Source organism: Giraffa tippelskirchi, chromosome 3 (genome assembly GCF_054371585.1).
Source record: "Giraffa tippelskirchi isolate mGirTip1 chromosome 3, T2T-mGirTip1v1.2.pri, whole genome shotgun sequence".
NCBI lineage: Eukaryota > Metazoa > Chordata > Mammalia > Artiodactyla > Giraffidae > Giraffa > Giraffa tippelskirchi.
Window position 1 is genome coordinate 71,734,296 of NC_137277.1, and position 15,400 is coordinate 71,749,695.

General features: G+C 33.6%; 1 protein-coding gene across 1 annotated transcript in view; it reads left to right on the forward strand.

Annotated features, from left to right (window-relative positions):
* TFPI (tissue factor pathway inhibitor) overlaps positions 1 to 14,750 on the forward strand; it is a 75,411-nt gene extending 60,661 nt beyond the window's left edge. Inside the window, exons 7-8 of the mRNA XM_081579433.1 lie at positions 11,228 to 11,407; positions 12,306 to 14,750. Of these exons, the coding sequence (XP_081435559.1) occupies positions 11,228 to 11,407; positions 12,306 to 12,412 (287 nt within the window). The 3' untranslated portion in view covers positions 12,413 to 14,750. The remainder of the gene's footprint in view (positions 1 to 11,227; positions 11,408 to 12,305) is intronic.
* Positions 14,751 to 15,400: the final 650 nt, after the last annotated feature.

The window sequence follows — 15,400 nt, forward strand, 5'->3', positions numbered from 1 at the left end:
GCCCCACAATACAAATAGAATAGCATTCATTTAAAATTTTTGTCTTTGAAAATAATCCTTAGGTATTTGAATATTCCAAAAATACTGTGAGATTGTGTTATTGTTAAGTGAAATATTTGCAAATATAATTTTAATGTTTCTCTTTCTGATGATGATAGAAAAACATTTAAAAAATATTGTTGAATGTCACTAGAAAATGATTTGGTAATTTTTAAAATTGCTATTCTCAAACACAATGTTGCAAATTAGCATGAGAATATGTTTTTTCCAGTGAACCTTCTTGACTCAAGATATTTGAATGCTTATTAAGCACAAGTGTTAGTCACTCAGTGTCCGACTCTTTGTGACCCCATGGACTGTAGCCCGCCAGGCTTCTCTCCAGGCAAGACTACTGAAGTGGGTTGCCATTTCCTTCTCCATATTAAGCACAACTGAGGTTTAACTTTCTCCTTTCATTTCCGTATTTCAATATTAATAGGCTCCTGCATTGCAAGCAGATTCTTTACTGTCTGAGCCACCAGGAAAGCCCAATAGGCTACACAGGTGACCTCAAAGATTGAAACATGCCCTTCCTTAAAGAGGTTTTTATAAATGTTTTGTAAGCATGCCCCTGTGCACAAGTGAGAGAAAATTATTTGATTTATTGTTCTGAATTAGGATTTCCTTGTAGTTACAAGAAATGTATCCTCCATACATGCAGGAGAGAAATAATTCTAATACAATATCTCTAAATGTATGCAGTTCTGTGTATGATCTTCAGGATGAAAGACTGTCACAACTGCTTCTTGACTTTCTTGGTGTGATTGGCACTATAATATAGTGGATAAGAAAAATGACTCTGAGTCTGAAGACTTGGGCTCAAATCCCATTTCTTCCACTTACCACCTGTGCAACCTTAAAATAATTCTTAACCTCTCTGAACCTTACTTTTTCCTACTACAAAATGAGGATGGTATTAATATAGTGCTTACCTCATAGCCTTTATTGTGAGGTGAAATCATTCAATATACATAGCTCGCTTAGGACAGTGCCTGATACCTCTTCAGTGCTACATAAATATGATTCATCGTTTTTAACCCATATGATTCACAGCAATACAAGCCTTAGTTCCCAGGCCTTAGTTTCTCATCTCTAAAACAACTCTTTGTAAGTTCCCATTTTCAGGAAAAGGTGATATTTCAGCCACTTATAAAATCTCTAATTATTCAGATAAAGTTCTTCAGTACATATACTATAATAAAATGATAATCAAGCTTTAAAAGAGAATTCACAACAGAACTAAATTAATACATATATGGAAACTTAAATAGTTCAAGTGTGTTTCCTAGAAACAAATAAAGAGTACTGGTATGAAGTATTGTGGGGCTTTGGGGCAAAAAAATTTTGAGTAATTTTTCTTTACATTTTATATATTTCCACCTTTATACATTTTCAGAGTTCTGCCACCATTTTCCCATTTGAGCATTTGGTAATCACTTTTGATCACTTCTCTCCTAGTCAGTCATTAAATTTTATTACTTTCTCTGATGAAATGTCCATTCTCATCTTCTCCATTTTCAGTCTTATGTATTTTGTTCAGATTATCGTTCCTTCATGTTTAGATTACCTCAACAATCATATGTCATTCAAACTGGGATGCTAATCAAAGTAGGATGCTAAAAATTATTTATTTATTTACAATACATATTTATAGATAGAAAATTAGGATTGTGATTTTGGCAGATAAATAACATAGTTTTAAAGTGTACTACAATTTTTTCAAAAATCATATATATGTTGGAATATGATATACCAAAAAAATAAATATGAACCAGTGCTAGCTCAGGCAAACCAGATGTTATAGACTAATCAGTTCAGTTCAGTTCAGTCGCTCAGTGGTGTCTGACTCTTTGTGACCCCATGGACTGCAGCACACCAGGCTTCCCTGTCCATCACCAACTCCTGGAGCTTGCTCAAACTCATGTCCATTGAGTCGGTGATGATATCCAACCATCTCATCCTCTGTCATCTCCTTCTCTTCCCGCCTTCAGTCTTTTCCCCTTCCATAAGGAAGACTTCTTCCTCTCTCTCCCTTGGCTTTTTATTTTGATTCACTTAATAATTAAATTGTTTGATTTTTGTGTCAGCTCCGCCTTACTGACTAGATGGCAAGTTTTTTTAAAGGAAGAAACACTGGATTTTGTATTTTGTAGACTTCCCTCCTTCAGTGTTTATCCCACTGTTAGACACTGAAGAGACGACTTATATATTTTTATTTATTAATTTTGCAATCCACAGTTACAACAGAAAGAACAAATGATGGTTAGAAGAATGCTGATCACACTTACCGGGTCTTTTTGAACATCGTCTGCATTCATGCTCCATGTTCATTCTAAGATTTTATACCATTTTATTCATATGTTAATAATTGTGCTTTTGATATTTCTTTTGATACATATGGCATATGTACAGATACCTTCCATTCTGTACTGTTAATAACATTTGAATAATGTTTGAATATTTATATATAGAGAGTTAACATATTCCTCTCCATATATCTCTTTGGTAAATGTCTAAATAGCAAAGAAAAACTGTTTTCAAGTATTCATATTGGTTCTGAACCTTTTGAGTAAACCTGACTCATTCATGACAAAAGTGAGTTATCCTTCTTCTCATAGCTGACATTCTTCTGTATATCAACTGTAAATAGCTGTCTTGGGACTACCCGAGTTATATGATATTTTGGGAAAAAAAAAAAAAAACTTTAAATATATTTCAAAAGACTATTGCCAACCCAGTCTGATACTTGTTGTCTGACTGAGAAAAGGAACATCTCTATACCTGACCTAGTCCTGTGTTGCTTCCTGGCAGCCTCCAGTCAAGGGAGAGTGATTGGATGGTATTCTGAAGGCCATTTGGGTACCTGGAACTCTGTCTCTCTCCTGACTATATTCACTGTATGACATAGTGGCAGATTCCATATATATATTTGTGAAAAAAATGGGTACAAAAGAACACACACACAGATCTTTTAAAATTTTTTTGTTCTCATTAGCCTTCTGGAAGAGATATTACACTCACAAATTGCCCGCTTGGCACCAAACACCATTACTGATATAGTCAATTTAATATTTGAAAGACAATTTTGTCACCTATTTGGCCTCTTGTTGAAAATGTGATTATATAAAGAAAAATATTACAACCGTAGACACTTTTTGAAAAGAAAATAATCCCCATCAAGTAAAGAGGTATGCACTTAGCTGTATACCACAGTTAATCACTAAGCACTGTCAGCAACTCACAAAAACCCTAGTCAACAACTCGTATCCATAGTCCCAAAGAAATATCGTATTTTTCATATGGTATTCTCAGATCAAAAGACACAGAAACTTCCCTCATAATCTAAACATGTCTACATGATGAATCTGGTGCCATTGAGCTGGCTTTACAAAAATAGATGAAAACTTGTGGTAAGTATCCATCAGACCTCCTACTTCCTGGCAGGAGCGCTGGTGAGAAACAAAAATGTAGCACTTCATCTCTACCAAGATTGCTGCCATCCAAATACAGTCACCCTAGGTGACCATTGACTACTTTTTGCTAATCCTTTTCTTCCTGGCCCATCTCTGGTTGTAACAAGGATTAATTATTTTATCGTAAGATTTTGTTGTAAGATTCCTCCAGAGAAATGTTACAGATGCCTTTAAAAAAGAAAATTCACAGACCTCCATTTTGTAAATATTAATTTTATATGAACAAGTAAAATGGTGGGAATAAACTTCTTAGGCATGTGACCATAATACAACTCTTAATCAAGCTTCAGTTCAGTTCAGTCGCTCAGTCATGTCCGACTCTTTGCGACCCCATGGACTGCAACTCACCAGGCCTCCATGTCCATCACCAACTCCCGGAGCCTACTCAAACTCATTTCCATCATGTTGGTGATGTCATCCAACCATCTCATTCTCTGTCATCTCCTTCTTCCCCTGCCTTCAATCCTTCCCAGCATCAGGGTCTTTTCAAATGAGTCATTTCTTTGCATCAAGAGGCCAAAGTATTGGAGTTTCAGCTTCAGCATCAGTCCTTCCAACGAATATTCAAGACTAATCTCCTTTAGGATGGACTGGTTGGATCTCCTTGCAGTCCAAGGGATTCTCAAGAGTCTTCTCCAACACCACAGTTCAAAAGTATCAATTCTTCAGTGCTAAGCTTTCTTTATAGTCCAACTCTCACATCCATACATGACTACTGGAAAAACCATAGCTTTGACTAGATGGACCTTTGTTGGCAAAGTAATGTCTCTGCTTTTTAATATGCTGTCCAGGTTTATCATAGCTTTTCTTCCAAGGATCAATGTCTTTTAATTACATGGCTGCAGTCACCATCTGTAGTGATTTTGGAGGCCAAAAAAGTAAAGTCTGTCACTGTTTCCATTGTTTCCCGATCTATTTGCCATGAAGTAATGGGACCAGATGCCTTGATCTTAGTTCTCTGAATGTTGTTTTAAGCCAACTTTTTCATCCTCTTCTTTCACTTTCATCAGGAGGCTCTTTAGTTCTTTACTTTCTGACATAAGGTGATGTCATCTGTGTATCTGAGGTTACTGATATTTCTCCTGGCAGTCTTGATTCCAGCTTGTGCTTCATCCAGCCCAGCATGTTGCATGATGAACTGCACATAAGTTAAATGAACAGGATGACAATATACAGCCTTGACTTAACTCCTTTTGCTATTTGGAACCAGTCTGTTGTTCCATGTCCAGTTCTAACTGTTGCTTCTTGACCTGCATACAGATTTCTCAGGAGACAGGTCAGGTGGTCTGATATTCCCATCTCTTGAAGAATTTTCCACAGTTTGTTGTGATCCACACAGTCAAAGGCTTTGGTGTAGTCAATAAAGCAAGAGTAGATGTTTTTCTGTCACTCTCTTGCTTTTTTGATGATCCAGCGGATGTTGGCAATTTGATCTCTGGTTCCTCTGGCTTTTCTAAATCCAGCTTGAACATCTGGAATTTCATTCACAAATAAATACAATACAAACTACAAGTAAACTGATAATGATAATAAATAATAAAACTAATAAATTAATAATACTAATTGATTTATTTGATGGCACGTGTCTTTTGCTAATAGGGAAAAATCTCTATAACATGATTTTGGTATGGACTGCTATAGGACAGGTTAGGAATGAGATAGGACCAGGTTAGAAAAGCTTGTGCTAGTCTATGTTGTAATTCTTTTACCACCCTTTTTCTATTTGAATGCTGGACAATCTTTACAGGAATGAACTTGAAAAGCATTGATATAACATGTGTAGTGTAGGGAAATGTCAACTTTATCTTTCCTAGGGACACAGCAGAATGAGCTTTCTAGTTTGTCACTTATTAATTCTACCAAATAAATCTGACTGACTAGTGCAGATATGATCAGAGAGGGCATAAAATCCTAAAACTTTGGTCTATTTCTAAAATCTGCCCAGGTTGAACATCACAACTCAATAATTCTTGCCCTTCAAATATTTGAGCTCTCTGTATGCTGTTTGACTCAGACTGTTACTTCTAAAACTTTCCAGCCTTCTTGTTTGATAAACCTGTTTTGTTAGGTATCTTTCTCCTATTCAAACTTATTAAATTCCAACTCCACTCATATAGCTGAGGGTAAGAAGCATCTAAGATACTCTGAACCTGAGCTTCAAAGACAGATATTGAGAATCAAATATAAAGGGAAACTTGTGACTACTTTCATTTTACCTGATAATAATTAAAATATCTTTGCTCAATTATTCTTATTTTCTAGTTAGTTTTTAGAGTTTTTGTATGACATGTCATAGCCATTAAGTGCATTGACTTTATGGGCTGAAAAATGTGGGTTTAAATTCCAGTTCTGCTATTTGCAGACTCTGTTTTTGGCCTTGAAAAAAATTATACCACTTTCAGCCTCAAGTTCCTCATTTGTTATACGTGAAGAGTAATATCTCATAAAATTTTTGTGAAGATTGTGATGACTAAACTCAGTATTTAGCACAAATAACTCAAAGGTATTAATGTTTAAGTTTTTTATGATAATGGTATCAGTGATTACCCAGTACCAACAGAGTTTTATAGCAGGAAAAAAATAAAATAATAAGGGGTACCATTTGTATATATTTTATTACATTTGTATTACATTTTATAATAAACTTTTAATACAACTAAAGTATATAACCTTGATTTGAAGTTTCTTCATTTAATATATTTAATACTATGATTACCTGGAATAACATAAAGCATTTGTAAAATTCAAACATAATTATAAAATACCAATATATGTTTCACGTCTTTGGGTCTTATTTCTAATTAGAAGAATATCAAACCTGTGTTTCAACTTAATCTTATGACTTGAAGTACGGATTTGTTATACTTTTAAATTTTGGTTCAGTTCAACATACTGAGGGCCTCCTATATGAGGATTTGTCATGCAGACTGAGAGTCTAATAATAGTAAACAGAAGGTGGTTTTGTCCTTTATTGGCATGCCTGGGAAATAGGGGCATACGTAGATGTTTTCAATGTCCTATTATATGTACTTCCATTGAAGAATGTCAAAATTAAAATTTTCTGTCTTCTCAAATCTTGGGTTTTATCTTTTAACATCTTGGATTTGTTTGCCTAGGTGCTAGCTAATCCACAGGCATAGTTCACAATTCGTCTTCGTTCAGAGAATTTTCTGAAGTACGATGCTCAGTTGCTCAGCCATGTCAGACTCTTTGTGACCCCATGGACTGTAGCCTGGCCGGGCTCCTCTATCCATGGAATTTTCCAGGCAAGAATACTGGAGTGGGTTGCCATTTCTTCCTCCAGGTGATCTTCCTAACCCAGGGATTGAATCTGTGTCTCCTGAGTCCCCTCATTAGCAGGCAGATTCTTTTAACACTATGCCACCTGGGAAGCCATTTTCTAAAGTAAAGCCACATTGAAATAAAGCCATGAATACAAAATTACAAATTTGGAAGCTATTGACTATATTTTATAATATAATTACGTTTCAAAATACACTAGAAAACATTCCATCTTCTAAGTCAACTTATCTAGAAATAATAGAATTTGCCTTCTCTCTATCTGTCTCCCTACCCACATTCACTCTGGTGCTTAATTTTAGGCATTCCTGCTATAACTGCTGTAGTTAGGGTTCTCTTATATTCTGCTCTTATTCATGTCTCATACTATATTCAGCTGACACATGCCTGGTTGAATTTGTTTTATGTATAAAGATAGAAAATAATTGTCTCCTTTATCCTTTTATATGTTCAGTCATTTATTAATGTCTACATCATAAAATCAAATACGTTAGTATTCAAAGACCTTCTTAATTTGGTCTAAATTTGTTGTTCAAAGGAAAGATTTGTTATTCAGTTCCCTGAAACAATCTCAGAAGACAAAAAGAAATTTCTTCAACAAGTGATGAGGTGGTTCCTAAAACCCAAATTGGTTGGTAAAATAGAAGCCTCAATATAGGCATGTAAAATAGTACAGAAACAGAGACAGCACATAAAGATTCAATGTAAGTACAAAATTAAAAGTTTACTGCATAAATTTCAAAGCTATTACATAAGCCAGTTTCCATATAAAAATGGCTTTTGGAGCATCATTTTATAGTTTAGCAGTCATACTATATCAACTGCAATTCCTGGCAGAATATGAATGGATTCTGAATTCTGAAATCTATCATAGACCCTCTAAATGGAAGCTATCCAACTTGTTATTAATGGTGAAGTCAAGACAGCGCATTTGTTTATTAAATTCCCTTTGGAAATGGACAGAAGTCAGGTTAGTGTCTTTTATTCAATCTTAAATTTCCACAAATTATAATCTAGACCAAAATATCACATTGTGAAAAACCTTTATATTTTCTTTCATTGTAGATATCAAAGTCTGGATTTTGAATAGGTGAGTGCCTTGTGTTTATCTAGAATAAATATGTTAATTGAAAATAGTCAAGTTTATCTCCTCAAAGGGAGCAAAACATTTCTATTTCCTATACCTTTAGAGTTTGAATCAGATGATACTCAAGGACTCAAAAAATATGGAGCTATAATGTCCTTGAGAAACCATCTGCTTCATTATTTTAATTCTGTTTTTTATACTAGAGTAATTCAATGATAGTCTTAACTGCTTCGAGCTTAAATGATTTTAGGAGAAATAGTTTATGTAGTGGGTATAATTCATGTTTCCAAAGAGTAATGTCCTTATAAAAACTTCCCAACTGATGGTGATTTATTGCATTAGTAAAAACATAATTTTTTTAAATTTGAAATATTGAGTTGGCCAAATGTGCATTTGAGGTTTTTCATAAGATGTTATACAAAAACCCAAATGAAAAAGAAAAAGAAATCTTTGACTTACCCAATACAGCCTTCTTAGTGTTACTCCCTACCAAAATGTTATTATCTCTCTGTATTAACCTGGGTCAAATGTGAGTTGAGTCTGATGATCTGTTTAGGTCGTGATTAAAATAGGACAAACAAATTAGATAGTCATCAGATCAGTCATGGAGAAATACTTTCTGAGTGGGAGCTGCTATGTGCTAAGAGAGACAGTTAAGTCTGCACACCAGATCCCAGACTGTCAGAAGCAGCATTCCACACATCCTCTGATTCAGAAGTCACAAAGAGTTTCAGGCAGAGGTAATTTGATGCTTGGGACAGTTCAGCAGGTAGTGAAACTCTTTGATGAATCTGTACTGTCATCTGTCTGCTTTCAAACTTATTCCCTGCATTCTTCTTGCTCTTTCCCTCGGTTTTTGAGCAGTTTGGTCAGTGGCAAACTGTTGGAAGACTGGGTGATCAAAGGAAGACAGAGAAGTACGTCTCTCCACCAAAACTGTGGTATATGCTCCATGGTTTCAGATGAGACCAGGAGTGTTCAGGGTGATATGGCCATAGGCGTGGTTTCCGATCCCAGTGGAGAGACTCTTTTGGTTCTAGCTTTCAAGTGATGTTCCAGGCTCCTGGTCTATGATAGCAGAGGCACATTCCTTGTTACCTTTAATCTAGGAATTATAGCCCTAGATATACTATGCCAATTTGTCCTCACTTTGAAATAACACTGATTTTGTTATGGGGCCAGTTTTACTTTAGGTTGTGTGTTAGGCAAAAAGAGATGATTTGTTCCCTGTAATCAGAAATTTCTGTCTGTCTTGGAATAAGGAGCTTTAGAGCACTGCTATTAAGACAGAATAAGCAACATTTGTAAAGAAGTATACTACAAGGATATCTATAATATATGTATATATTATTATTTTCAACTTATTGTGGGCTAATATATTTTGTGTACAAAATGCTAAAGTGGAATAGATGTATAAATCATACCATGATACTTACTTACACATATACTATGAGGCATCTGTGGGTGCTTTTTGAGAATAATATTCAAAGGAGTAGCAATTTCTTCTGTTTTCTCTGTTTCTCAAATCAGGCTAATTGCTTGTGGGGTATTTCATTTGTTTCTGAGTATGGGTGATGATTTTAGAAGGTCATGGAGCTAGAAGCAATGGCAGTTGATAACTATGTTATATTCTTGGCTATGGACTGATGAGAATACACAACTCACCCATTGGAAAAGCTTGCACAATATTGGGCTCAATGTACAGCATATCTCTCCTAGGTTGTTACCAAATTCCTCTTGCATTAATCATTTTTGGAGAAAAAAGACCTCAACATTTTCAGAAAATTAAGCACACATTCTCACCAAGTACATTTTAATTATATTTTAAGACGGCAGTAATAATGCTCTATAATCCCTAAATGGGGTGAGGCAAAACATAAATTAGACTACATGATTTTTAGTCAAGTTTTTTACGAAATTCTAGGAGTTTCTTTTAAATCAGTGTCTACACACCTACTTAAAGATTAAGTAATACAATTTTAATGTGATTTCAGTTCTTGGATTTTGACACAATGTCACCTTTCTAAAGTGTTTATCATAAATTCTTCCCATAATATTTTCAATGCTTCTCTTATATTTTCAAGAATTTCTCTTTTACATGAGACATTATATCTAGACACTCTAATCTTTATTTAAATATCTAGAAAGTAGAAGGTTATAAAATTTTGTTTATCAATTTAAGGTTTTTTTCACTTTTTTTCTCAAATTGTTTTATTTATTTTTTAGTCTGTTCACCTAGGGTTCACTTGCCATCAGACCAGTTCTTGCTTTTTGTACAAACTATTTGCCTTCATTGCTACTGAATTACTCAAAGTTCTATTTTCTGCCAATATTGTACATTCAGCATATCCTCTTCATCTGCATTTGCTGTACCATGTCTTGCTATATTGATTCCTGGCCTTTCACCAAATTATCTGCAGTTTTGGTTTACTAATAATATCAAGCAGTTTAGCTCTACAACTAAAAAGACTACCAGGTTCCCCTCACTGACAGGAATTCCAGAAGGAGCTGAAAACTATCATCAGGCTGAAACCATTTTTATGCTTTATCTTAAGGAAATGAGTGATCCTTTCATTACCCTAGTTGTATTTTTTTTCTTCTATTTTTGAAAGTGGTTGGTCCCATTGACAGACCAGCCCATCTGTTTGGTTTAAACTTGTAAATGTGTGATCTTACCTGCCTTTAGCAATATTCCTTCCTTTGCAAAAATATCTAACTCATCTAGAACTGCTGGTTTAATTCACACACACAGAAAACTTATTACTAAGCTATATCATCTGGGTTCACTTTCCAAAGCTTAAGGTTAGAATTTGCTATACCTGAATCCCTGTGCTTTAAATTGTCATACGTTGTCATTCAGAACTTTGGTCAGGGAATGACCTCTTCCTTAGCTTCTGTTTGTTTCATACGGTGAGTAAAGTTTTTGCTCATCAGGACTTTATTTGCAACGTTCAACACTCACGAACAAATGATATATAAGCAATGATAATTATTTTTAAATGGATATGGTTAATAAATTTTCTTAAATTGTTGAATAGTGGTTGTTTATATTATGTAAAACTAGTTTTGTTATATGAAGAGTAATCCTGGCACTTCCCTTTAACAGATGTACCTACTTTCATATTTACTGAAGAAAGGTCTCAGTATAGTGCACACTTGGAGACTGGCTAAGCATTTTCCTGGAATTGAAATATACGAATTTTATGTTATTCATTCAGATTACCGTTTCACATAAACATGCCTAATAAGACTAATCTACAAACAATAAATATGAAAGTTTCAGACTAACTATTATATATGACTTACTATATTTTCTTGATCTTTTTAGAATTTCATGGCCCATCCTGGTGTCTGACCCCAGCAGACAGGGGATTGTGTCAAGCCAATGAGAGCAGATTCTACTACAATTCAGTCATTGGGAAATGCCGCCCATTTAAGTACAGTGGATGTGGAGGGAATGAGAACAATTTTACCTCTAAAAAAGCATGTCTTAGGACTTGTGGAAAAGGTATAGAGGGTATTCTCCCATTAACTCACTACTGTTTAAGATAATAATTGTATTGAAATCATGAAAGAATTTTAATCTGTGAAAGTATGAAATTAGTTCTATTTATGATAAGCAACAGTATTTTGATTTAACTGTGTCTTCTCAACTACATTTTGATAATATTGCCAGATACATTAACTGCAGTTCCTTTCAATGTATCTTCCTCCCCCCCAACAAAATTTAAACAAAACATTTTATTTTTTAATATTTATATACTAAGCTTTCATTTTAAAGGATTATACCAAAATATCTTTAAGCTTTCTAATGCATAGAAATTTAATGTATTTATTTTCTTCTGGAAATAAAAATGATCCATATTTATAGAGTGTGTGTGTGTTAAATCACTTTAGTCATGTCCAACTCTTCACGACCCCCTGGACTGTAGCCACCAGGCTCCTCTGTCCATGGGATTTTCCAGACAAGAATACTGGGGTGGGTTGCTATGCCCTCCTCCAGGGGATCTTCACCCAGGGATCAAATCCGAGTATCTTAAGGTTCCTGCATTAGCAGGTGGGCTCTGTACTACTAACATCACCTGGGAAGCCCCATTTATAGAGTGTTAATATGTAAATAAAAATCATCTATAACTCCACTAATCATATACAGCCACATGTCCACTTTAATAAAATAAACATTAATTTCTAGCTGAAGATGAATAATAAAAATCAATAATGTTTACCCATTTATGCAAACTGACATCCTTAGAAAGAGGATGTTTACACAAAGAAATAAACAAATGACTGTTAAACCAATTATGCTTTTTTTATTTTAAACATTAAAAGAAAATTTGAAGAAATTTTAGATTACGTTTTGTTATGTTACTTTATCATGTATAAATTTATTTATCTTCCTTTTCTAGGTTTCATCCAAAGAATATCAAAAGAAGGATTAATTAAAACCAAAAGAAAAAGAAAGAAGCAGCTAGTGAAGATAGTATATGAAGAAATTATTGTGAAAAAGATATAAATTTGTTACATTACAGCATTATTTCTACTAAATATTTTGGACAAACATTTTCATTATGATTCCTATTGTTTCTCTCCTGAAATCTTTTTAATGACAATTTCATGAATCTTCTATGCATATATTACCTGCTATTAATACGTTTGCATCAGAGTTCCTTTTCTAATCTAATCAAATTGCTTATTCTGTGGCTATAACTTATTAACTGTCTACTATGAATTTATTATTCTCTTGATTCCTTTCTAACTATCTGCCACTTAACTACAATTTATCATACTGCTGGCCCCATCGAGTCAGTCTGTTTTACCATCTGGTGGTTATCTATTTGAGAATATGTCATCACTTATTTGTTTTTATCACATGTGCAATTATATTCTTTATAGCCCATGTTCAGATTAACAAATATAACTATTAAAGATCAAGTGGTTTGGGGTTTCACATCTAAAATGGTGGCAAGCATCTTTTTCTGATTAAGATCACTCAATAATACATTTGGAAAGAGCTGGTAACAACAGAATTCTATCACATGATTCACTCCCTAGACATACTTTTGCTCCTTTTACATTAACCAGCACTTCAAACAATCTTAAGCCAAATCATATCTGAACAAAGAGAGTCAACTCTGTGTCATGTGCCTGCCTGATTTTGATTGATGTAACTTTTGTGTGCTTCCGGCCCATCTTATCAGTAAAGAGGGTTGAATAATTGTGTGTTAAATACAGATCATGATAAGAAAAATCCTGGTGGAAAAGAGGTTTTTACTGGCAATCTGAAGGAAATTATTTATGTACTTTCTAATTTTATTGTTTGACAAAATTTTCTCTTCCCCAAAATGGCAAGAATATATAAACCTCCTGAAACCTATTCATTTATAATTAGGCTTTGCACACAATGCAACCAGTAATTCATGCTTTAAAAAATGTCATACTATTTCTGTAAAAAAGGAAGACAAAATTATCAGCAAGGAAAAGTCTCCTAGAAAAATGCATGTTATTCACTCTCAGGATTTTAACATTTCTCTGCAGTTAATTCAGTTTATCCAGATCCATACCTTTCCTTCTCTGCCGAGTCATGTACAGTTTGAGATCTCAAAAGCCTCTAGATACTTTAGATTCTACAGTGTTCACTTCAAATTTCACATTTAAATTTGAACTTGTCATCTAGAAACAACTAACCATTTTGTCCATTTAGTTTAGCTTAATGATTTCTCTCTAGTAACAGTAAATAAATTCTGCCTGTTCCTCAGGCTTGAAAGTTTGACCCCAATTTTGATTTCTTATTTTCCCTCATATACAACTTATAATCATTCTCTAAACACTATTGATTGTTTTGTCATAAAGTTCATCTAACTCCCAGTCTTTTTACCTCTACTTCATTCTTCACATCATTACTGATTTAATTCTTAAGAATTAACTCCTGTGTTTCTCCACTACTCAGAATCCTTCATTGACTCATTAATTGGTACTTAACTTCACTCTATCCCCCAATTTAATTTTGATATATGTATGTATTTGTACTTATCTACACTACTCTTTCATGACTACTTCAGTTTAGTTAAAATGGTACTCATAGATCACTGAAAATGTATCTCATTACTTAGCTTATTCGTGCTGATTTCATATTTTTAAAATATGATCCCTTTCAGATCATTCATGTGAAATCAGGGACAAGCTGATGTGAACTATAAAATCACTGTCTTTTGAGGCATATAATATGAAAATTCCTAACATACATCCTGGGTCATAAAAATTGTATCATTACAAAATAATGTCAATTTTTTCACTTAAGAAAATTTTTATATCTTCTTTTCAAATATTCAGTACATAAGCACATAAATAACTGCCTTAAATTGAGTCTTCCATGAAATTTGAAACTTTTTGAAATCAAAATCTCTTGTGAAATATGTCTGTTGTATTTTATACATGGATAGCAACAGCTTTAAGTAAATGGTAAAGTCTTCTTAGGTCAAGTGGCAGGTTGCCACCAAGGACATATAAAAGCATATTCGTGACTTGACTATTTTCCCCAACAACTATTCAAAACTTCATTACTTAGTCAATAGACATACACTGAGAGATGGTTTGCAATGTTTAATGCATGTGAATATTATGTTTACTGTTTTTTTAAGTAAGATTGTCTCTGGTGGTTTTGTCTTCCCATATTTTGCATAATCGAATGTATCTAACTGTGAATTTTATATAGAATTACATTATATAGCCTTTAATGTTTATTTACTGACTTTGTTTATTCTGTTCAAAATTAACAGGTTATGCTGAAAATTGATAAAATGATTTTATTTTTTACAGTATAAGAAATAAAATACATTATCCTAAATAATAAAGTGTGACTGTTACACTTATATTAGATTAAAAAAATAAATAAATGATTTTCAGTTAAAAAGTTCTAAGACAAAGCAAAAAATCATTCCATAAGCTCCATTCTACTTGCCTCCTTTAATTGGAATTTGCTAATAATCCTTTCAATTATAAATGGACATCTATGTATTATGGTTTCTTGCTCAGCAAAGAAATTAGTATATTATTCCTTATAATCAATATATTCTACATTTACTCTATTCCATATGTATTTCTACCAATCATCTAATTGTATAAATATAATCTATTCAAATATATAGTATATGACAACACATTATATAAATGACTTCCAATCCTGACTAGCCTGTCCAGTTTTCATACCAGAGGAAAGAAAATGACATTAAAGTAACCAACTATTTAAGAGACTTTCTGATTTTTTCACCTTCTTTCTCAAGAACTTGAGCAAAAACACATCTTAGTTGACTTCCCTGCAGTCTCCTATGCTTAGGAAACCTTGATTCTTATCAGCCCCTCAGCCCAACCTCTGAACTACTCTAATCACATAGCTGAAGTCTTGACTAGAACACCACTTTTAAAGAAGTAGTCTTTATACTACTTTAAAAATACATAATAATTCATTTTACCAAAGAAAGAGAAATGTACATTTAATTGTATA